Source organism: Aphelocoma coerulescens, chromosome 1A (genome assembly GCF_041296385.1).
Source record: "Aphelocoma coerulescens isolate FSJ_1873_10779 chromosome 1A, UR_Acoe_1.0, whole genome shotgun sequence".
Classification (NCBI taxonomy): Eukaryota; Metazoa; Chordata; class Aves; order Passeriformes; family Corvidae; genus Aphelocoma; species Aphelocoma coerulescens.
Window position 1 is genome coordinate 4166066 of NC_091014.1, and position 23838 is coordinate 4189903.

Below are 23838 nucleotides of genomic sequence, written 5' to 3' on the forward strand. Positions count from 1 at the left end.
CCTCAGTTCCTAGGCTTACCCTTCTGTCCTAAAATTGGCTCAGTCTTGGGGAAATTGTCCACCCACGCTCCTGGGAGAGGAGGACCCGTGTGCGCGATGCCGCTCGGATCGCTTGGGAGCGCAGCCTGTTCGGCACAGCAGCAGGGTCATTTTGGGGTTGTAACACTAAATCTTCCAAAAGTAATCACACTTCTGGAAGTGTGATTTAAGCACTCAAGTTTCTGAGTGAAATTGCCAAGGTTTAATCTGCAGCCTAAAGCTCTGCTGATAAATCTGATCTAGCAGTTCTGCCTGCATATGGGGGGAGACACTGGCAGCAAAACACCTTCCCTGATAAAGAGCAGTGGGAGCTTCAGTGTCCACAGCAAAAATAAAAACATTTTAAAGGGTTAATAAAGTTATTATTGCCCTGTAGATGTGCAGCAGAATACATGGATGGGGTTTGGCTCTCATACAATTATTTTTTTAATAGTAAATTGGGATGCAAAGGAACTTAATGCAGCTGGAGCTCTGTGCTGAAGAAAATCATTAGATCCAATGCCAGGAACTTTTTATGACTGTGATTACAGCTTGTTGCTTACACTTACCATATAACTTTTCAGGGTCATAAGCGCTTTTATTTATCCATTAAGCTTCTCTTTTTGGTAAATTAAAATTTTTGGATATGTTTTCCCATGGCTATCTAGTAAGTACTGCATTTCTTTTAGGGAAGCAGGGGACAATACGTATTTTGAGCCTAAATACTGTGGCACCCAAGAAAATAGGGTTTCTGTTCTTAATTGCCAGTTTCTTTCTGTCTTTTATCATGTCTTGGTTTGAAAAAAATCAACAAGCCCATTGTGATGCTTTTGATTAGGCTTCAGCAGAGATAATAAAAGTGTAGTGTCCCTTTGTGAAAGGAGTTTTTAATTATTGTTAATTTACTTGCCAGCTTCATTTCTGAAGGGAAACGGAGGTGACCTCATCCTGAAAGTTGTCAGTCTCATGCTGGTGTCATTCACTGCCTGGAAAAGAGGTTGGGGTTTTGTTCCTTGTTGCTTCTTTTATTGAGGAGCTATCCACAGGCCTGATGGGCTCTGTGGCTTTGGGAATGCTGTCCAAACTCTGCTCCAGTAGCAGGCTTGTTTCTGAAATGTCAAACTCAGTTGAATCTTAGGGCATCAGCAGAGTCTCAGACCTGTGATGTGCCCCTTCTAGTAAGGTCCCTGACAGCAGCCAATACCAAAGACATCAGGGGAGAGGTGATGGAGTCCTTATAGAGAGCAATTACTAAAGATTCAACGGGTTATTTCTGCTCTTACATACTAGTCTAATAATCTTGGGTGTTTCCATTATCTGTCCAGAAACTTGATTTCTTAACCTTTCTCTGTTCTTGGCATATTTTTGTGAGGTCCCCACTTCACCTGTGCTTTGCATTTAAACAGATGCCAAGAGAGATTTCCTCGCCCTTTGGACTGCAGAATGTGCAGGGCAGTGGGGGCTGTGTGTCTGGGGAGTTTCCAGTGTACTGGGACAAGTCAGCATTCAGTTGTGGCCATGATGTAAATGCCAAAATATTTACAGTCATTTTAGTTCATTGAGCGTCTCCGTATGTCAGGAGAAGGATGAAGAGGATACTTTTTTATCTCCCTTCACTGCTCTGTATTTCTGAAGCTGTTACCTCATTTCATCTTAAATGAACCTTCTCTGAAATACCCTGAACTTTTCAATTCCATTTCAGTTCACCCAGTGCCATCTGCCACAGTGTCTGCGATGTATTTCAGTCCTGACGAAATCCCCCTTCCTCAGCGGTACCTCCACACGCTGTCGTAAGGATGATGTGACAAGCAAAGCTGGCAAGTTGTTCCCACCTCTGTTCCCAACTATAGAGCAGTGTAAAGAGGCCAATTCTGACAGCCCGTGTCCTTAGAGGTGTTTGAATACCTAACTCATAGTGAAATCATCAGCAGTGAGGCTCTTGAGCATCCCTGAGGCTCTGGGCTGGGGTCTCTGCTCACCTTTTGCTCAAGTAGTTTTTCCCTGACTTTTATCACTTCTTTGCCTGACTCAGGTGTGTATTTAAAGCTGCTGATTATTCATCAGCATCAAAACATTTGACTTGTAGATACAGAGAGCACGGTTCCCTGTAAAAGGGAATAAGCCTTCAGCTTATCTTAGAGAAATCTGCAAGGTCAGTGAGCTTGGTGTGTGTAATGGGTCTCCTTGCAGCTGCCAGAATGTTTTAGGGACTGTGTGGTCTGGAGCTCCCAGTTTATCTCATTCCTTTGCTTTCTGCTGCTCATTAAAAGATTAAAAAAGAATTAAAATCTCAGTGGTATGAGATGTCTGGGCTGTCTGAAATGGTTTTCATTCTGCATCTCCCAGATTTTGTTCAGGCAAAAGGAGCAGAAGTTTTCCTGAAGCATTTTTCAGTAAAAACACTGAACAATGAATTCAGGTCACCCTAGACTGACTCTACTCAGTCCTTCCTTTGCTATCTTAAGGTGAGGATTGCAAGAGCACCTTAAAGGATTGTTCTGAAAACGATGGTAGTTAGCACTTCTGCAGGCTGCCAAAATACATACTGAATGCAAATATTTTTAAGCCTTTTTACCTCCCAGGTTTGTTTGGTATCTTGTTCTGGTATCTTGTTCTTCATCCTGAACAGCAACGCGGATGACTGAGATCTTGTCTCATTCTCACAAACCAGTGCAGAAGTTGTGGCCTTTCAAAGTGCTCCTTGAAATCACTGCTCTGTATGTTGTTGTCGCGTTCCACTGTGAGAAACTGCGAAGAGTTCTTTCAAAAATGGGTGGTCGGGAACAAAACGAAGCCAAACGAGGCACAAACATTGTGTCAGAGAACCGTTTATTGATAACAAAAAGGAGAAGGAAAACGAGCTGCCCGAGCGAAAGACGGCTAGAGGAGACAGAAAAGAAGAAAGGAAAATGGAAAAGGAATGGGGGAGAAGAGAGAGAGGGGACAGAAAGAGGGCGTTACCAGCAGCGAGGCGGGGCAGGGCTGTCGGTGCCCAGGCAGGGCTGTCGGTGCCCAGGCAGGGCTGTGGGCTCTGACCGAGCCTGCGCGGCTCCCGGCGGGGCGCGGCTCCCGCGGCGACGGCCCCGGGCACGCGGTGAGACGGCGCTCGGACGGGAGGAGCGGGAGCCTGGGCAGGGCGGGCAGTGACGGCTGGATAGCGGCGGCAGGGAAGGAAGCAGGCAGTCCGGGTAAAGACACGAGGCGAAGTGGCAAGGCGGCGGTCAGGGGCACAGGGAAGGCAGGACAGGTGCGAGGGCGAGCCAGCGAGGGCGGGAGAGCCAGAGGGGTGGCCGGGGCCGGGGCCGGGGGCCTGGGGCCGGGGCCGGGGCCTGGGGCCTGGGGCCGGGGCCGGGGGCCTGGGGCCGGGGCCGGGGCCGGGGCCGGGGGGCCGGGGGCCGGGGCCGGGGCCGGGGCCGGGGGGCCGGGGGCCGGGGCCGGGGCCGGGGGGCCGGGGCCGGGGCCGGGGGCCTGGGGCCGGGGCCGGGGCCTCCCCAGCGAGCAGCTACGCAGTCAGTTTTCCAAAGTCCGCTCGCTAACAGCGAACCATTGGTCCAGTCCAACCTTTCTTTGCCGTCCATTGGCGGAGACCTTTTCGTGACGTGATGGGAGAGGCTCCCCCACAGTGTCTCCTGCTGCCGGCCTCGTGTGGGGTGTTGCCAGGCGAAGTCTTCCCCGAGACGAGGCTGCACCCCCTCTTCCACATGCCTTCGACAGCCATTGTTGAGGCGCAGCAAAACTGAATTGGCTGCTCACAGTGGTATAGTTCTGACTCCCAGGTTTCAAAATGGGATAAAGAACCTGTTCCCAGCGGGAGCAAACACAACACGGCTCTTCTGCCATGCCAGACAAGCTTTTCATGGTGTGTTTTGGAAGTATATGTTTCACATGGGCACAACTAGCTCTTGACTTAAAAAATAAAATTGTTTGAAACTGCTCTAGGACACAAATACATGACTGTAAGAATACCAGAGGATTGAGCAACGGGTAAAGGACATGTTGTTTCCTTTAAGAATTCTGACTAGAAATGACGTCACTTAGATAGTTTGGATGTTTGTGAGCACTACAGGACTTGGAAAGGGAAAGCAAATCGGAAAAACACTGGGAAGCTGAACAATTTGTTTTGTTTTATGACTCCCTGGTAGTTTAATGAGGGAGCTATTACTCATGCGCTGTCACTGCACATCTAGAAAATTCCTCTGGGTTTAAAAACTGGCAGGGAAAAGTAGTTTCCTAAAAAACACTGAATTAATGAGATAAAACCCATTGCTCAGGAGTCCCTAACAGGAAGGGTCGGAGGCGGAGCTGTGCAGGGCTCACGGTGTGTTGGAAATCTCCACAGGGGATTTCAGAGAGCAGATAGAGCTGGCAGGGATTCAGGGAAATGATGCAGCAGATATGCTCAGCATCTGTCTTTTAGGATACAGAACTATGGATTTGGGCAGAAAAAAAAAATACAAGTTTGATTGGGGCATTGTAGCCAATCCTTCTCCATTCCTTTGCATCTGAAAATATCTGGGACTGGGGTGTTTAAAGAATGAGGTTTGTACCCATGGGCAGTAATACAAGACAATATATTCATAATATTGACACATGAAGTGAGGGATGTTGTATTTAAGAAGAAGAAAAAGAAGTATTTGTTGCATGGGCTTAATTATACAGCTTTAAATGAATTTTCATGGTTTCATGATCTGTATTCCTATGGTTTGTCAGACTTCTGACAAAGTCTGCATTATTTTATACATCTGTACAGTGTTTTACAGATCCGTACAGTACAGTTTGCATGTTTACTTCAATTATTTTAACTGGTTTAGCCTATCTTGTCACATCCACACAGGATACACATCATCCTCACCTTAGCTGGAAACCTGATACACCTTTCATGGCCCTGAGGGCAGGATGAGGGTTGTTAAGAGTTCAGTCTTGAAGAGAGCGCAGTAAGCAGAGTGCTGCTCCAGTCTGGAAATGCAAGGGAATATTCCTCACCAACCCCCTGACACAATTATTCCCTCGTAGCAGAAGTTACTGTAATTTCTTTTGCCAAAAAAAATGCTGATAAAGCAGAGGCTGTTAGGAGGGAAATCCGTAAGGAGTCTGGAAAGTGTGATGTAAGGATTAGTAATAGAATTAGCAAGCTGCTGTAGCAGTTCTGCTACAGTTTGTCTTAAATTACAGTACCTCAAACATAATCATAGTCATTCCTTGTCTCACTGCAGTGCTGTGCTGTACTCTGAATCAGTTTTGTCTTCTCTCTGTTGCTATCATTTTAAGCACTTTCAAAATCCTTTTAATTATTCATTTTTCATCAAGAATATTACCAGTTTTCCATGCAAATACAGAAAGAGTTCAGGAAAGATTGTGTATTTTAAGCTTCAGCTCAAAATGATGCTTAGCTGTGTCCCCTTGTACATTCAACATACACCCTCTTCAGAAATATCCAGTACTGAGCTAGTTTTAAATCACTTTAAAGCACACAGGTGCCCAGTTTGTTTGTGTATCCATGCTGGATTTTTGCCCTTGGGTGTGGAACTCAACTGCCTGGGCCAGAATTAGGAAATGCTTCCTACATGTGATGCGAAAAAATCCTGGATCACAGGGCAGAGCTGAGCTTCCACCAGAATGGGACAGAATGAGACTGAAAAGGCTGGGGGGGACCCTTGAAGTGTTGAGAAGGTGGCAAGGGTATGGATGTAATGAAATTTTGGTATCAGAATAACCAGTGTAGAGTGAAACACTCCAGAGGGACCTTGTTTGTGATGCATTAGACCAGGATTTGGGCATCAGTTGCTCTGAGGGTGTGTTTGCCTGGCAGGGAAGTTCAGGTTGGCTCTGAAACAGCCTGTTGGGTACCAGGAGCCATACAAATGATGCAGAGACGTGTTCAGCCTTACGTGTTTCCCAGGGTAGTGTGAAGCTTAAGGCTGAGCAGGCACAGAAAGGGTCTCTCCTGCTTTTTGAGCAGTGCTTCAGTGTCCAGTGGTAGGTAGTGACCACCACGGCTCCTGTGCAGCCTTGTTCTGGAAAGGGTTCTGGTGGTGGCATGGAGTTTGGTGGATTTCAGGCTCTCCCAGGGGACTTAGTGGTGTTTAGGCTGCTTTTTGATTGCAGAAAAGTCTAGGTGAGAAGCAGGTTCCCTCACTCCAGCTGGGACACCTCTGACTGTGATACAGCACCTGCTGATGTCCCAGCAGCTACTGAATAGAAAGTTCTATCACTCCAGAGTGTAGGCACCTAAATGCTGCCAAAATCCAGGCAGAACCGAGACAGGCCACGTGGCTGATGCCTGCAGACTCCCAGTCTCATGGCAGGGGACACTGTAGGACTACCATGTCTTCCTGCCTGGTGCTGCATCACCCATGAAACAGGACTGGCCTTCCGGGAGCTCCAGCCATGTGTGTGTTGCTCCAACACAAGAAAAATTTTATGGCTTGTTACTGATGGAAACCTAACTTAATTTTCCTGTTAATGAAGCTGTAATTGCAGTCCATTACCGTTATCATGGTTCAGCTGATTTCCCTCCCTGGCTGAGGGTGTGTCTGCCACTATTTTTCATCTGTGCTGGAAGGGTTGGTGAGTGTGAGAGGCAGATCTGATCTAGCTGGGGTTGCTCCCACTTCAGCACTGCTGCAGAAACCTCCATCCCACACCCATCCTGAGCTCTCCTCCCAGCTCCTGCTTTACACGTGGACTTTGGAGTACAGATATGTTAAGGGACTGTCAGGTTTTATATTTAAAGGCTTTCCCCTTCTATTTTTTTCTTAAGCTTTACTCTGTCAAGGCCTGTGCAGCTGGCGTTACACAGCACATACTTTATTATCCCAGTCATCACTTCAACCGTTTAATCCTTTTAACCTTCACAGTGGCTACAGGAATTATGGGGAGTGAATTTCCTCTTGAGTGAGTATCTTGAGTGAATTTCCTTGGCCACTGTTAAAACCACAAAGAAATCCAGAGCAGTTACATGAAAAAAGGGATCTCTTGATGGAACTGTTTGCAAAGGACTGAAAGGGGTGAGAGAAATGAGAAGTCAGTCCAGCTACAGGGAAATGGCTGTGGGGACACCACCATGGGCTGGCAGCTGCCACATTCCTGTACCCAACATCCCAGACCTGTTCCAACCACAAAACAGTTAATTCAAAACAGTCAGCCCTGCTGGGCAGGGAAGGGACCTTGCTGCCAGATGCTATTTATGTTGGACATTATCTCCATAGGTTTTGCATCTGTCTTTGCTGCAGTTTTATTTTCTGCTTTCAGAATTCCCTTTTTCTCATTGTGTCTAGTAAATTAAATTGAATTTGCAAAATAGTGCAAAGTGACATTAGGATGTGCCTGTTAACAGAGGAGAATAAATTAATTACCCGCTGTGAACTAACTGAACTCATTTAGTAATTGATGAATTAACTTAATATGTCTGTTACAAACAGGAGAACTTGAATGCTGGCAGAATAAACAGTGAAAGCTCTCACTGACTGAATCACTAGGGTTTTTTTAGGTTTATTTTTCCTTAGTTTAGTAATGGCCACATCTTTAGAAGTAGGAAGTTACACCAGTCATTTGCAATTTAGGGTTCACCTCTGTAATTCCATCTTACACCACTTCCAGACTGACATCTGCCTCTTGAATTCGTTGGAAACTTTGAAGCATCTAGTTGCTTTTTTAAAACCAAATATTAACACTCCTTCTACATCCTTCCTTTTTTACGCTGGTCAAACGTTAAACAGCATCAATTATGTTTCCACTTGAGATTCCATCCTGACTGGATGTCCATGATTCTGGGGGCTTTTGTGGTTTTTCTTAATCATATTTTTAATGTGCACAGGGATGTTCTCTGCACATTCTGCATCTTCTCTCTTCCCAGATTTCCATTGCAATAATGGATTTGATTACTCAGTCTCTTTCTCTCTCTCTCTCTGTAGTCAAGTTCCAGACCTGCACCTGTGTGCATCATTTTGTTTTCCTTCCAGGATGTTTGTGTGGCTTGTACACGTGGATTGATAGCAATCTGCTGCAGCTCAGTTCTGTGTCAACAGAAAGGAGCTTTCTCCCATACCAACCCTCTCTAAATGCCACAAAAACACCTTTGTATTTAAGCTTCTGTTTTAAAACTGTATCTTCCTATGATTCCTGCTCTATCTAGAGTAGAAAGGGCATTAATCAGCCTTTAGATCAAATTTTATTGCCTTATTATTCCTTATACTTTCTCTTCTTTTTTGTGTCTCTTCTCTCTTTCTTGCCTCAGGCAGTAAACTAGAAACCAAGCTTATGTTATTCTGTTTATATGAAGCTTCTAGATCAGTGTGCCTTGATCCATGAGAGGGACTCTGCCCTGCTACAGTAGTTGCCTTCCTTGGAAATTACTGGGAAGCTAAATACCTACTGCACAAACAGAGTTTCTCAGGTCCCAAAGAAAATCAGAACTTCATCCATCCTTTAACACTCCCAATTACGAGATGCTGACTTTATTTGTAGCTTCAAAAGGTGGAGCAGTTGTGGGGAGGAGATTAAAAGGATCATGAGTAGTTTGGGTGTATGTACATTATGTTTTCTGATGGACAGGGACATATTTTTCCAATGCAACTAAAGTTGTTAAATAGCTGTTGCAGATCAAAGCAAAAATTAGTCTGTAAAACAAATTTTTTTTCAGACTCCAACATCCCCTTTTCTCATTCCTTGGCTGGCTGTGTTCAATACACGAAGCATTATGTTGTCCTCTAATTAGCTCTGTAATTTCCATGGTGGGTGCCAGCATCAGTGTTTGTTACTGAAGCACAGTGTCTGCTTTTACCCTCATGATGTGACTGTCCTGTCACAGAAGTCATGTGCACAAACTGAGTAGTAAAAAGGGTTCAGGAGTAAGGATCAGTAAATATTCCAAGCCATGCATGGTTGTGCAGATGTAATTGATTCCAGCACTGCCAGATGCTCACCAGTTGATCCAGATGATCCTTGCTCAGCATACAGTGAAGATCCCTCTCATCTCCTGGCTCTTCCAGTCCCTAGCACAGCTAAAAGGGCATTAATTAATCCCCAAAATCTTTATTTTTACCATAACCATGTGACTTCTCTGCATTTCATGAGGGGAAGCTGAAGTGGAAATGCAAACATGCATTTAAATAAACGATTTTGTAAATTCCAGGTGCTGATCTCATGAGGGTATCTTGCATATGCCAGAGGAAGAACATGTTGTGTGAGGGAAAACCTGCTTACAAATCTGTGCAAATTGAAAGGTAAATAATTTCTGTTTCCAGTACATTGATGGAATGAGATCTCTGCACTGGTTATTTTTCCTGCTGTGAAGTATGTTGTATATAAATGTATCTGGCATACATATTTGTCACTGTGCAGCAGCAGAATGTAGGAAGTGAATATCTTTAAAAAATACTGATTTCTGCTTCAGAGAACCATAGAATCACAGAATGGTTTGGGCTGGAAGGGACCTTCAAGACCATCTTGTTCCAACCCTCTGCCGTGTGATGGGACACCTTCCACCATCCCCAGGTTGCTCAGTGCCCCATCCAGCTTCTTTGCTTCTTCAGCATAACAAGGAAAGGTTCTAAAGTGTTTTGTTTCACTCTGAAAATATTTCTGGCTTGGGTTTCGGGGTTTTTTTGCAGTGTCATACGGGATGGGAGGAGTGCAGACTATCTGTCTTTGACTGAAAGGTCCTCTGCAGTGTGTTTGTGAGGCGTGGGAATTCAGCTGGGGTTAAAACTTGAAGTGGTCTGATTGAACTTCCTATCTTTCTTAATTGTTATCATCTTTCTGTGTGATAATTTTAATTTCACTTCCTCTTGGGTAATCGTGAAGTAGTCCGTGTTGTATCAGGCAAAGAAAACACAGACTAATAAATGTTTTTGTGCATTTATTGTTATTTTTTAAAGATACTTAAGAGCAGTTCTTTCCAGGCTACTTTTCATGCTTTGACAGGAGAAGTGCCATGATGATGTGTGGAGCAGCACAAATTAATCCAGTGTGGAGATAAGCAGAGCAGCAGATAACCAGTGCCTGGTTTTGAGAGCTCACTTTGTAGGGACAGAAGTGGCTGTGATCCAGCTCATGGCACGAGGATACAAACAGCAGGTGTAGCTTTGGAGTGCTTCATGACAGGGGCATTTCTGCTCAGGGGTGAGATTAGAGCTGCTATTGAAACTTGTATAACAGCCATGGTGCCAGGGTGGTTGCTAAAAATGATGCTCATCGCTCTTATGTCCCAAAAGCTGTAAGTCAGAAGAACTATTTTAAGCTGAGGAAATAACTTTGGTTTTTATTCTTAATGGTCATTGTTTTTTTTCCCAGACCCCAATGAGATGATTTTAAATGTGTAAGGCAGCAGTGGGAATGAAAATAAGTGTTCTTATAATGTAAGACATGGACAATCAACAGTGAGTTTTGTTGTGGGTGGCTGCTTCATTATCATACCCTCATTAACATACCTCAGCAATCAACAGGGAATCACATTTTTTATTACAGCTGTCCTGTCCAGTTTCTAAAAGAAAACATCAGCTGCTTTTTTCCAGCAAATGGTGGTGCATTTGGGAAAAAAACCCCGCTATTTTCCTGCCTCTGCTGCCCCAAAGGTTGGTGTTTTGCAGAAGGAGCAGTCAGCTGCTGTGGTGATGGGCGCAGGGTGGAAATGTGGACAGAAATAGAGGGAGGCTGAAGCCAGACTGTTCTTGCTTCCTTACGGTCTCAGTAGCCCTCTCCGAATTGGATAGTAACTGATTCCAAGGATTTCACAGGTTATTTGTGGTTTTCTGCCTCAGATTCTCACAATTAGCACAAAATAATACTTGGGCAAAAAGGAGAGTGAGATTCTCAAATGGATAATGTTTGTACAGGATGCATGTAATTCCCTGCAGAGCAGCTTGTGCCCGTTGTGCTGGGATTTGGATGCACAGAAATCTCCCTCCTCCCATCCAGACTGAAGTCAGTTTTTGGTAATGCATAATTCATATCCTGAAGCCTTTGTCACAAAAACATCTTACTGCCTTTCCCCCAGCTTGATAAGCCTCCTTTTGTATTTTTAGGATTTCCTTCCCTGCTAATCCCCAAAATCAGCCTGAAGAGATTTCAAAACAGAGTTCAGAGTAAATCTGAGACAACTTCTACGTCAAGGATGTTGTTCTGTGCAGCAGGTGATTCTCTGGCACCTGTTATTTATGGATTCTGCCTCCACAAAGAATTATTTCCTTGTGGCACCATTGCCACAGTCAGTGCAGAAGTGGGCTGCAGCTTGAGGCATTTTACCAGGTTTGGAGATACCTTAGGATACATCTCATAAGGAGTGCTTACACGTACACTTTGTTATGAAACAAAGCAGGTTTTTTTGGTGAATTTCGGAGCTCTAATCCAAAATTACTCTTTCCATAGGGATCATGATGCCTGGACTTCATGATGGACTTAGACACTAATGTGGCACACCTGGATTGCCTGTTCTGACTGTAAATGCCGTCACACAAGTACAGATTGTGAGGAGTCCCAACATGGTTAAAAGTCAGGGTAAAACTGGGAGAAAGAGAAAATTTAGTCTCAAGTTGTGTTTTAATTCATCTCTTTGCAGAACAACGCAGAGGGGACTAATTCAAACAGCTTCTGGTGTTTTTTTCTTCCAGATTCTGAGGACAAACCTGTCAGTAAGGAATTGTTCAACGGATAAAGCTGGAAATGGTGGAGACTGTTTTTTCTCAGGTACAGCACATCTGTGTCCTTCCTTAGTATCAGTTGTTGTAAATACCTTGTAGCCATCAGACCTTTCCTGCTCAAAGCTTTGAGGAGCTCTGAAATTAAAAAGATAAGTGCATGCTGTGCCTGCATAATGGGTAAATTGGATGTTTCACTAGTGGGAAATAATTGTCTTTATTTGAGGGCTGGTTTCCCTGTTCCAGAGGAATGTTCCCCAGATCTCTTTACTTCATAGCACTTCTCAGTGCAGCTAAACAAAGCACAGGAAGGAATGTGAAGTACTGTCATCAGTGTAGGAATCTTTTCAGTAATGGTTTGTCATTATTTTCCTCCCAAACGACTCAAATGCTTTTTTTTTCTTAGTGTTTATATCAAGCCACCACAGACCTTCTGATGATACTAAATTCCAGCTGTGGAGGCTTTGATTGTTCCTTGCACGTTGCACATTTTAAGATGACAGAACTGTTCAGTGAGAGAAACTCGGAAAAATCCAAACAGGCCTGTGGGAAAAGTTGAACCTTGTGTAAAAATCCAGTAAAACTTGAGTAAGAACCTCAGAGTTCAGTGTATTGATTTTCTTGTGAAAGTTGAAGAACTGTGTTTCCTTGTAAGCTGAAACTCATCTCAACTCCTCGTGACCAGCTGAGCAAGAGAGATGGGATTTGATGCTATCCAAGGTGTAATTCCACAGTTCATGTCTTTTGCTAGTGCCAGCTTAATCAGTTTCTGCCCACTCCCAGCCATTCATTTCCAGCTCAGCAGCAATGCAGTGCCACCTCTCCCCTGACTGTGTGGAAAACCAGATGACTGAAAATAACTCAGTCAAGAAAAGAAATGCTTCATTTTTTTCTTTGAATTAGAATCATTTGAATGAATTTCATGGCCCACAGGCAGTCGTATTGGTACTGCTGAAGGTGACAAGGAGTGCAGCATCAGAGGCAGCAGTGAGCACTGGAGGGTGTCCCAGTGCTGTGTGATCTTGCTGTCAACAAAAATCTGCTCTGGGACTGTATCCTGAGTGAAGGGCTTTCACTAGCCACAGGATTATTTATTGAACTGCTGCTTTTCATTTATTTTATTAAGAAAGATTAACATCTTCTTGTTAGGGCAGGTTTATTTTCTTTACTTGAGGAGATAAACCATCTCTGTGAGAAGTCAGTCAGTTTTGTGGACAGCCATGAATGTCAATAAAGCCTTGGCAAACACAGTAGGTATTTATTCAGCCTTGCAAATTAAAAACATTTTTCCTGCTTGTTTAGTGAAGGGAACAAAAAAAGACAAATTACAGAGCGGATGAGCTCTCTTGATAGTTGGAATTCATTAAGCTGGTGGTGAAAACGCTGGGGGATTGATGGTGCAGAAAAAGAAAAGATGAAGCAGCTTTTCCCCAATAGCTGTGGTTTAAGTTCAAGTTGAAAATGACCGAAAAAACAAAAATCCCTTAAAGACATGTGTAACTGACTTCACAATCCCAGTTTCTATCTGGGTAGACAGTTCTTTGTCTCTGCAGTTAGTATTAGTTGGTTTTTCAGTTGACACATAATTTCTCAGTGGCTCCTCCATCTCGGCCATGCCATGGGATGTCTGCAGCAGCTCATAAATGAGATCCATGGCCAGGCGTTAAGTAGGAAGTTCACACAGTCCCTTCCCATGGTACAGACAGAGCCTTTCTGCAGACTTGTCACTCTGTCATCTTGGCTCTACATTTTATTAAAAAAGGGATTAAAAAAGTTACAGTAAGTTGAGCAGTTTGTCAGATGTGGCCATTGTCTGCAGATTGCAGGCTGGCTCTGCCTTTCAGATGGATCGTAAAGCTGTCCTAAGTACAGCTCTAACAAAATCCATTTACACGGCTTCTGTTATGGCAGGGCATGGAAAGGAAGCAGTAGGACTGATTCTTAATGAATTTCCTGTACAGGATCATTAGTCCACCATGGAAGTCTTTCCAAGTCGCACCCAGTGCTTGTTCTGTCTGATTATCCCTGATTAATGGGATAAAGTGCCCCCACAATTGTCTCTTGCAGTCAGAGAAAGTTCTCATGTTACTCCAATTGCAGGAATTCTGCAGGAATTCATCAGTGGAAGAGAAAGGGCTCCCTGGTAAGTGTTTAAATGCCCCTAAACCACCTGTAAATCCCTAAAATTATTCAAAAGCAAAACAAAGCCTTTGTAAACTTCATTCTTGCAGTGCTTTAATTGCAGACAAAACTTTACTCATTCAAGTGATCCCATCAGTGTCAAATAAAAACATGAATTACGAAGCTTGTAAGATTAGAGCTTGAAGTCACTGACATGTCATTCCCATAATTTTCTCTGGAGGATTACAGAACACTTAATTTGTAACTGCAGAAACCTAAGCGTAATCAGATGCTCTTCCAGGTACCATTTTTATCTAAGTCATTGAATTCTGGGTTTGTTCTTCCCTGTTTCCCAAGTTCCTACTTGGAAATGTATAGACATTAACTCCTCTGTTGTTCTTCTTCCCAGTTCAGCGAGGAAATTGCCCTCAGCTCTTCCAGTCTTTAAATCTGGGAAGGATGGAGCAGTCCAAGATTTGAAAATGTTTTAAAACCTCGAGCACCTAATTAGAAGGAGGCATCTTGGAGCAGCACAATAGCTCTCTATCTGCAGTTCATTTGGTTTTCCAATTTAGAAATGACAGTTTACAGCCCTGGTGCGAGCGTGTTTCTCATTAGCCTGTTCTAGAAACACACAGAGTTATTACAAGTTTTGAAAGATGCTTTCTTCAAAAGTGCAAATGATACTAAATGGCAGAATTTGCTCTCTGGATAGCCAGATGGAGATGCTGTAGTCTACAGCCATCCTAAGGCTGGTGGTAAAGGCAGAGCCACGCAGCTGGACCTTGGCTTCAAATCCTTGGATGTTATGGATACAACTGCATGGAAGAGATGCTGCAGCAGGAATTACCCTTGTCCAAGGGAGACACTTGCGAGTGCCACTGCTTTCCTTGTCTCACAGATGGATCTCAGGTTTCTTGGGCTTTTCTCATGAAGATTTTCTGGGAGAGGATTGTGTTAGCTGTGCTGCTGACAGATTCCCATGTGAGAACTGTCCACACTGGTTTGATTTCCCTCCTTCAGCCATCTAGGAGTTGGATTCCTAGTCTGAGCTGGTTGGATTTGTTGTCCTTGCGGTAAATGAAGAGAGAGCTGCATCTTGGCAGGTGATGAAACTTGAGGAACCGTTGTAATTAGTTGGGGGTTTTTTTACGTGGTTTTCTTCCCCCTGAAGAGAAGGAGATTGAGAGATTTGCCTGTCATCAGAACTCCACAGATGGGTTCATCTTGCATGGTGGTTTAGGATCTGGAATGTCAGTTCTACCAAGGACTGGCTGAGGGTTGAAAAGGAGACTCAGGGAAGACCTTATTTACCTGAAGACCTACATTTACCTGAGAGAAGGTTGTGATGAGGTGGGGATCAGCCTTTTCTCCCAGATAACAAGTGACAGGACAATGGCAAGCAGCCTCAAGTCTCAGCAGAGGTTCAGGTTGGAAAAATTTCTTCACTGAAAGAGTGGTTTAAGCATTGGTACAGGCTGAGGGCAGTGGTGGAGTCACCATCCCTGGAAGTGTTCAGAAAACAGGTGGATCTGGCACTTCATGATACGGTTTAGTGGGCATGGTGGTATTAAATCAAAGGTTGGACTCAATAATCTTGGAGGTCTTCTCCAACCTCAGTGGTTCTGTGGTTCTAATCAACTAAAATCAGCTTTCACAGGGCTTACAGAGGCAGGAACAGAGCACACCCAGGAGTAATAAACTGCAGGAGGGAAACAATAAAGATACTTCACTCTTCTTGAAAACAGTGCAGCAAGGCAAAATTTCAGACTTCTGCATGGCTGAAGGAAAAAGAGTTTGGTTCTGCCTGCACTTTAAAGCAGCTTTATTTCACCCATTAGTGTTTTTTGAGCCTGTGTGGAAGATTCCCAGGCAGCTGCATGCTCGTGGCAGAGCTCGGGGACACGGGCATAGCTCCGTCCTGCTGCTTCCTGCCTGCTCTGCTCCACACAGGCACTTTCTGGACAGAAAAGCTGCACAATAAATCCAGTGCTGATGTGGCCTGGCATGGTGACAGCTCTTCCAGTAACTGCAGGAACTGCCCGCTTGCGGAGGCCCAGCCTGCTCCGATGGGTTGTTTCCCTTAAAACTCTGTTGTTCTACACCGGATGGGGCACGCGGTGTCTTTGTGCCTCCTCTGCCATGCAGGCACTTAGTGGTGCCTTCTGTGCCCCTGCCTGGGGTGATTTGTTCTTTCCAAGGGACTGTGATGTACCTGAGTGCTTCCCAGAACATGTCAGCGAGAGCGGGGCCGTGCAAACACTCAGGACTTGCTCGACATCGCTCTGCAGATGGGCTTCGGGTCTGATGTTTGTTCTGCCAGCTGAGATGAAGAGCTGCAGAGAGGTTATGAAAGGAAAAAAAAAATCTGTTTGAAAGGGAGTAAATTGTCTAGAACACACTGCAGTAGCAGATTTCCAGGAAAGAATCCTGTGTCAGACTTCTAAGAAGCAGTGCTGTCTCCAGGTGCCAAGTGCCAGGTCTGAATAGCCCGTAATCAACGCAGTCCTTAATGTTAGTTTTGGAGACAAACTTTTCCCCCAGTTTGCAAATCCCACCTCAGCCAGAGCTAGCTGACAGGTGGGCAGGTTTCCAGGCTTTCTGCGTGGCCTTGGGGATGAATATTCAGCTTTTAGGCACTGATACGTAGCTTGTGTCACACACTGGTCCTTGTGCTGCTGCTGTTGAAAGGAAGATTTGGTAACACCTTACATGTTGTGCTGTCACAAGAGGGAGTTTGCAGCAGTGCTGCCCGTGCTGGTGTGTCTGGATGTAGTCGTGCTGTGGGCAGAGCTCAGCAGACAGACTGTGTTAATAGGAGACAGCAGCACAAGTAGGATGAAGGTCCTTCATTCCTTGTTAAAGCCTTGTACATGTTGTTCAAGCTTGACTAACAAAATTCCTCGGAGTGACACTGCTGCAAGCAATTCTCTTGCTGTTGGTAGCGCTGTAATAGAAAACAGAAGTGAACATTTGAGTGACTCAAACCAAAATCAAGGGTAAGAATAAGAAAAAAGCATCAACTGTTTAACAGGAAAAATAAAAACCCAACGTGGCTAGGTATTCTTCTGTGGCATTTCCAATTTATTGTTACAGGAATATCCTCTCAGCTAGACACAAGCTCCCTCAGGAAGCTGGTTTCATATGGTGGTTTAGATTTAACTATTCATTGTCTAGCACCATTTGAAATCAGTGTTCTTGGAGGAAGAATGCCGGCCTTCGTCAGGGAAACGGACCCTCGGGAGCCTCAGAGGAAAAGAAGAGAGAGATCTTTCCTTGTGTGGTTGTGCCATTCCAGTTAATCTCCACCACCAAACAAAATCCCTCGGTGGGACTCTTGGGGTCTGTGACCCAGGTGATTCCTGGGAGAGCAATGTAAAGAGGGATCTCAAAGGCAGAAGTTCTGCTGTCAGCATATTTGTAATATTTTTAAGTGGTGATCAGCAGCTTCAGAACCCAAGAAGGTTTTGAGGCAGAAACAAGGCAAAAGAGTAAAATACAGAATTGCAACTCAGTATCGAAGATGTTGATTTTAATGCCCCAACTAGTAAAAACTATACAACTAGTTCATACAGCATGGTGAGGGATAAGGAAGGGAACTGCATGTGCTCTAAATTTTTAACTCAAAGCCTGTTTTCAGCCTTACCTAGATCCATTTTTCTTACCACTTCATCATGCTTGTAAATACTTTGTACATGTATCATACAAGGCACACTATAGAATTTGAAACAGGTAATTCTGCATTGGAGTACTGGGAGTTCTGGATGCTGTTTGCATCCCTCCTGCATGTTTGGTATTCTGTTGTGGGAGATCAGAATATGTTATTTATTTTCTGTGACAAGGCTTTGCCAGCGTGTAGGTTGGTGGCCGGATGTGCTCATGGAAATAGCCAGCGACTTGGAGGACTGGACCACAGGTGGTTGGTCACCTTTTCCAAGTCTACTGAAATCTGGAGAAGTGTTTCAAGATTATATTTTTTTAAGTACTGTATTAAAAAATGTATGTAGCTGATGGTTGGTTTTGAAAATTTTCACTGTCCAAACCTTTGTTTTCTCACCAGTGCTTTAATAAGAATTATATCAAGTATCTGGGGATTCTCCGATGTAAAATACTGTCCAGCACTTAACTCTTCATCCTTGCAGATCTCCGTAACCCCTTTAGAGGATGACTGATTTCTTTTGGTGTTCAGAGTCAATAATAATTCTAGCACCATTTGAAATCGGTTATAGTGATTGGGGAATTGCACCTCATGAATTTTTACACAAGAGGCTCCAGAGAGAAGCTTTAATGGTATTACCCAGGACTGAAAACAGGGAAGTGTGTTACTTTAGTGAATGGAGTTGCTGAGTTCAGAAATGCTACAAGTTTAAACTGTGGGAGGTGGAGAATTGTAAAGTGTGTAACGCAAGGTCCTGGTTTAGGTCCTCTATGTGAAGATGATCCTTGGAATGGTTTGGAAAGCTTTACAGTGCTGAGAGGGAAGATCAAGGGAGGTGGTTTTCCCAGTGAGAATAACCAGTGTGGACTTGGGATCAAAGAAGAAGAGCCGCTCCCTGTTGGTTTAATGATCTGTCTGTGAGGTATGAGGAAATAAAAGGAGCAGCAGGAAACCTCCCAATCTGAGTTCCCATACTCCAGACATACTAAAAGCAAGATCTCACGGAGGTTTTCCCTGCCAGCCTGAGAGCTTCTTGCATTTTTGTCTCCTACACTTCTTGCAGTGTAAGCCATAAAAAACCTGAGTCATCTCTCCAAGGATGTTAAATATATAAGAATTTCTCTGAAATTTCAGCTCTTCAGAGGCACAACTGACCGGGGGCAGAGTCAAAGGTGGGTTGGGTCGTGTCCCCAGTTCCAGCAGGATCTCATTATCCGTGAAGATAATCTCTGAAAATCATCCTTCAATCAGCTGGTCATTCTACATCCAGCTTTTTGGGAGTTAATAACACCAACCAACCTACAGCAACACAGCACACACCAACCTGCAGCAAGGCATCCCCTGTAGCGGGAGATGTTTTCCAGGATGTCCTGGTGAATTCAGCAATGTACTGCTTTTCCCACTATTCCATATGGGGAAACTTTTAAGTTTCTGCATTGTACTGCAGAAATTCTTTTATTAAGAAAGGGGTTTTGTGAACAAGTGGAGCAGCTTTTGAATACTCAAGAGGAATTTCTAAGGTTGTGGCTGGTTGTTGGAAGCAAATTTACCTTTCTTCTATCTCCTCCAAATTTTTTAGGTGTATGAAAAGATGCTGAAAGCTGGAGAAGGAATTTTGGCAAGGGCATGGAGTGACAGGACAAGGGGGAATGGCTTCAAACAGTGAGCAGGATTAGATTAGATGTTAGGAGAAAATTCTTCCCTGTGAGGTTGGTGAGGCCCTGGCACAGGCTGCCCAGAGTAGTTGTGGCTGCCCCATCCCTGGATTTGTCCAAGGTTGGACAGGGCTTGGAGCACCCTGGTCTAGTGGCAGGAGTCCCTGACCATAGCAGGGGGTTGGAATGAGGTGGTCTTTATTTCTAATTAAGATAATCACAAACCAAAAGGGACTTGGTGATCTCTTTCAAGTTTCTTGCTTCCATCCGTTCATGAAATCCACCCTCATGCTCTGTCTCTTTTTAGATGGAGCTTTGATAAGTGGCAAATACTGTGTTTAGTACAAAAGACTGTAAGTTAAGCCCCTAAATTTAACACAACAAATTACTAAAATAAGGGAAATGTAGACTGGCTTAGCAGCATGGGGAGTTTGCAGTACAATGCAGAGAGCTGCATGTTTTAGGGGGTTTGACAGATGTTCTTGGGGAGGTTAAAAGCTGTGCAGAATGAAGTGGTGTTGGAAGTGTGACTTGCAAGTAATCTCTGTGTTTTAAGTGCATCCACTGCCTAAGTAGCTCCCGTGCAGACAGTTGCTTAAATGTTTTCCTGTGGGAAGTCCCTGAAGGAGCAGATGTATCTGTTTGGAGTTCTGCTGCTTGTGCTGTGCATGTAGGATCAAAATGTCTGGACTTACAGGAAACTTGTTAACACAAAAACTAATCTTAAGGTTAGAACCAGTTACAAGGTGATGCAGAAATAAATGAAGTTTAATAACATTTTAATTCTGTCTTAAGTTCTTAAGATGTAGTAATTTCTTCTGTTTGCACCACAGAGGGAAATGGAGCTGCCTAGTGCTTGGATCTCGTGGCAGTATTTCAAATCTGAGCACTGCTGCTGGTGTGCCTGTGTGCTCACACACAGGATTGTGTCCTGGTCATGCTGGATCTTCCTTACAGCAGCAGGGAAAGAAAGGATGAAAAAAGGAAGAAAAATGCTTGATGAAAATAGAAGCATTTCAGTGTAAAATCTATCTGAGGAAGAGGGAAGTGTATGTAATGAGTTTTTGTTTTTTTTTTTTTAATTTATCCTCTTTGCTCTCAACCCTTGGCCTTTTAAAGAAGTGAAGCTACTGGAAGACAGTCTTCCCTGTCACACAAATTTGGATGGAAAATGGTGCCTACAAAACCTGCACCAGTCTCAAAGTTTCAATCAGGTACCACAGTGCATAACTTAAACTATTAGTTTGCAAGTCTGCTCTGTCCTGTTAACAGACCCTGCAGCAATCACAAAATGCAGTGTGCAGGGGGATTGTTTCCATGGCCAGAAAAGTTTGTCCTGTTGCCAGTGTTGTGGAATGATGTTAAAATGAAATCAATGCTTGGACTAAGCCAAAAGCAGCACTGGAAGTCAACTGCTTCTCCCAAAAAGTCCTCTCACTTCTGGATTAATACAAAATGCGCTGCATGGTGGGATGAGAGGGAGTGAAAGATGATGTCTGTTGGGAAATTTTTAAAGGAAAAATATTTCAGAAGTGTCTTACAGTGTACGTAATTTTTATTAATGAGTCATGAAGCCACTTCATTCTACTACATCAAGCCTAAACTTCAATTGCTGCAATTAATTTGTCTGAGATTTTTGTGATCTTGCATCACAATCTCGAAATGTCAGCCTTCTACATAAGTATGTTCTGTGAAATCCATCCTATACTGGGAATCTGGGGGGAAAACATCCTGATCATGTTGAGTAGGGGCTTGGGGTGATGGTGAAAAATGGCTTTGTTTTCACAGCAAATAAATTGAGGGTCAGAAGTGTAATTTTTATTATAATTGATAAAATTTTCAACATTTAATTGATGAAACATCCAGGCATAAGATGCTCATGGAGTGGAGCAGTGAACAAGACAAAATTGTGATATTCTACAAGATGCTCCCTGATTTTATTCCAGGCCAGTTTGAGACTTGCCAACCAAAAATAACCTGTTTGTGTGGGATCTGCTGTGTCCCTAGCACACATTTCCAGTGCCAGAATGGGCAGCAGAGGTACGAGGAGGATAAATTTGGGTATTGTGGCGTTCACTGTGGGCTGGTTGAGTCCTGCTGGGACCTTTACTATGTATGAAACAGCAGAGGCTTGTGCTGGCAGAGCTTTGCTGTGCAGTAAAACAGGCTGTTAGAGCTCACAGCAGTGTAAAGGTGCCAGGAGAGCAAATTCTTCCTTGTTTGGGTAATCTTAATGAAAATAGTGTTAGAATTTCTAACTATCTGGTGAATTGGATCCAGTGAGGGCAGTGATGCAAACTCCAGTGAGGCAACCTGGGTTAAGCTGCCTGCAACGAGAGGTTCTCGCTTTTCAGGTGTCACTAAGACAGCTCTTCTCTCCTGGTTTCTGACAACAGTTCATCAAACTGCTGGGTTCTCTTCTCCAGGTGCTGCAGGTGCATTTCCTCTGGGAACATGCAGAACTTCAGGGCTCCAAGCAGAAAAGCTGAACCAGCTGGCTGCTCCCACCTCTGCTGTTGAGCAGACAAGAGGATGTTCAGTGTGTACTGGTCAGTGTAATGGTTACAGACCCTGGGTTGGAAGATATTCTCATTCAACTCCTTGAAACTGGAGGCAAAAAATGTTTTTCCTGGTGTCATTCTCACTTGATTTCCAGCAACTTTCCAAGAACAGTCCATGGAGAGATGATTGGCTGCCTGCTCTGCTGCGTGGATTGCTGGGTATTTAAATCACCTTACATGCAGTTTCTGTCTGTGCTGCCTTCTCAGCATCACATCTGTCTCTCCCAGAGGATTCTTCTCTGGAGAACCTGCTGTGAAAGCAGATGATCTGTCTTCAGTCATGGGGCAGGTCCATAAAACCATTTTTTCCTTGTCAGAGAAGTTTTTTAATGGCCCCTTGTCATTAAAAGGAGAGGTGAGCCTTGGGATCACAAGGATTTGAGTTCAGTATTTTGGTGCCAGTGAAATTCAGTCACAGAATGGTTTGGGTTGGAAGGGACCTTAAAGACCATCCAGTTCCACCCCTCTGCATGGGCAGGGACACCTTCCACTATCCCAGGTTGCTCCAAGCCCTGTCCAACCTGGCCTTGGACACTTCCAGGGATCCAGAGGCAGCCACAGCTTCTCTGATCAACCTGTGCTGGGGCCTCACCTCCCTCACAGGGAAGAACTATTCACATATTGCTACAGAGGAAAGGTTTTTTTGGTCTCTACTTTCCCAAAGCAATCAGCATGACAAGCCCTGCACATATCTGGCTGGATTTCAGCCTGGAAAGCTGGATACTGACCCTCATTTGGAGCAGCACAGCCTGGGATGAAGTGGCAGGGGAGAGTCATCAAAGCGCTGTGTGGAGGAGCCGGCAGTGGTACCGTTTGCCAAGCAATGCATGGCAGAGTAAGGACATGAAGAGGAATATAAGGCAACTCTTCTAGCTTCACCCCTTCAAATATCGTGACTGTTTGTTCTTCTGTAACATTAACTGCATAAAAACCCAGCGGGATTTATTTATGATTGATGATTTTACGTGGAATATACTCCAGTGCCACCATGCGGATTAAATCCCGGAACAGACTGACAGCTGTAAAATCCACAAGCACAGGTGAGTGAGTTGGTCTGTTAATAGTCTCCAGAGGACCACAAAGTGATTTTCTCTGTTAAATTTTGCCATGATTTAATCTTCAGTCTTGCTTGTCCTTACTGTGGAACAGACTGGGAAGAGAATGGCTTGATAGTCCCCAGATAGTTCATCATTACTAAAAATGCCTTGAGGTGGTGGGATTGCCTGCTGAAAGGTGCCACAAACCTTATAGATACAAACCTGCTCAAAAAACACATCTGGGAAAACTTAAATTTTCAGGAAATTCATGGGAATTATGAAGGATTTCCAGGCTTCCAAATAAGTTATCATGTAAAGATTCTCCACTATGTTTCCAGTGTGAGAACTGAAATCACAACTTGAAGGAAAGAAATTCAGTGCAAGAAAATTTTCAGATTTTGCTATGCAAATCAAAATTCCAGTTGGAGAACTTGGGAGCGAAACAATGGTGTAAAAACCCCCACTTTTTAGTTGAGATTAGCTTGGAAATTTTAAGGCACTCATGAATAATTTATAAACCAGTCTTCCCACGGATGAGCAGCAGGACGAGAGAGTGGCTACGTTTGTCACTGTATTGAGATGTTTCCTGGCAATGGTGGAATTTTTATGGTGTTCTTGCTCATAATGGAGTTGTTGCTTAGCTTTTAATGTCCCAAATGTAAACAGATCCGAGGAAGCGGATCGTTAAAAACGTTTAGAAAGGGCGAATGAAAAAGTGAAGTACTTGTGTGCTGCGTTCCAAGCAAAGCCTATAAATCACCGGCGTTGGAATTCTCTGACAAGGAGAAAATGGTTTTAAGGACTCACAGAAATGGCATCAGGAGGAATAGTCAAAAGAATAATTTTCTAAAATCATGGCAAAAGAGCAAACCTGAGAGGTTTGAGAAGCTGTCCTGTGCTCCATTTTCAATTTTAACACTTTGGTTTAACAAATTCAAAATTTGATTGAAATCTGCTTTGCCATGTTCAGCTCCTCAATCTCTGAAGCCGTGGGACCAGTTGACTTCACTCCTTGGTGCTCCTGCATTAGCCAGGCTGGGAATGCTTCAATCCACACAGAGGTTTTATGTCTAAGAGTAACTCAGAAAAAAAAAAAAAGGGGGGGTGGGGGGGAGGGCAGTTCTCATTTGGTTTTCAACCCGCAAAGCTGTT

The 23838-nt window shown here is 44.0% G+C and overlaps 1 protein-coding gene across 1 annotated transcript in view; it reads left to right on the forward strand.

Moving 5' to 3' along the window:
• The first annotated feature begins 2405 nt into the window (after positions 1 to 2405).
• LOC138121132 (uncharacterized) overlaps positions 2406 to 23838 on the forward strand; it is a 33290-nt gene continuing 11857 nt past the window's right edge. Inside the window, exons 1-8 of the mRNA XM_069034370.1 lie at positions 2406 to 3112; positions 9152 to 9242; positions 10486 to 10592; positions 11043 to 11265; positions 11386 to 11514; positions 11628 to 11703; positions 20208 to 20302; positions 21515 to 22689. Of these exons, the coding sequence (XP_068890471.1) occupies positions 2656 to 3112; positions 9152 to 9242; positions 10486 to 10592; positions 11043 to 11265; positions 11386 to 11410 (903 nt within the window). The 5' untranslated portion in view covers positions 2406 to 2655 and the 3' untranslated portion in view covers positions 11411 to 11514; positions 11628 to 11703; positions 20208 to 20302; positions 21515 to 22689. The remainder of the gene's footprint in view (positions 3113 to 9151; positions 9243 to 10485; positions 10593 to 11042; positions 11266 to 11385; positions 11515 to 11627; positions 11704 to 20207; positions 20303 to 21514; positions 22690 to 23838) is intronic.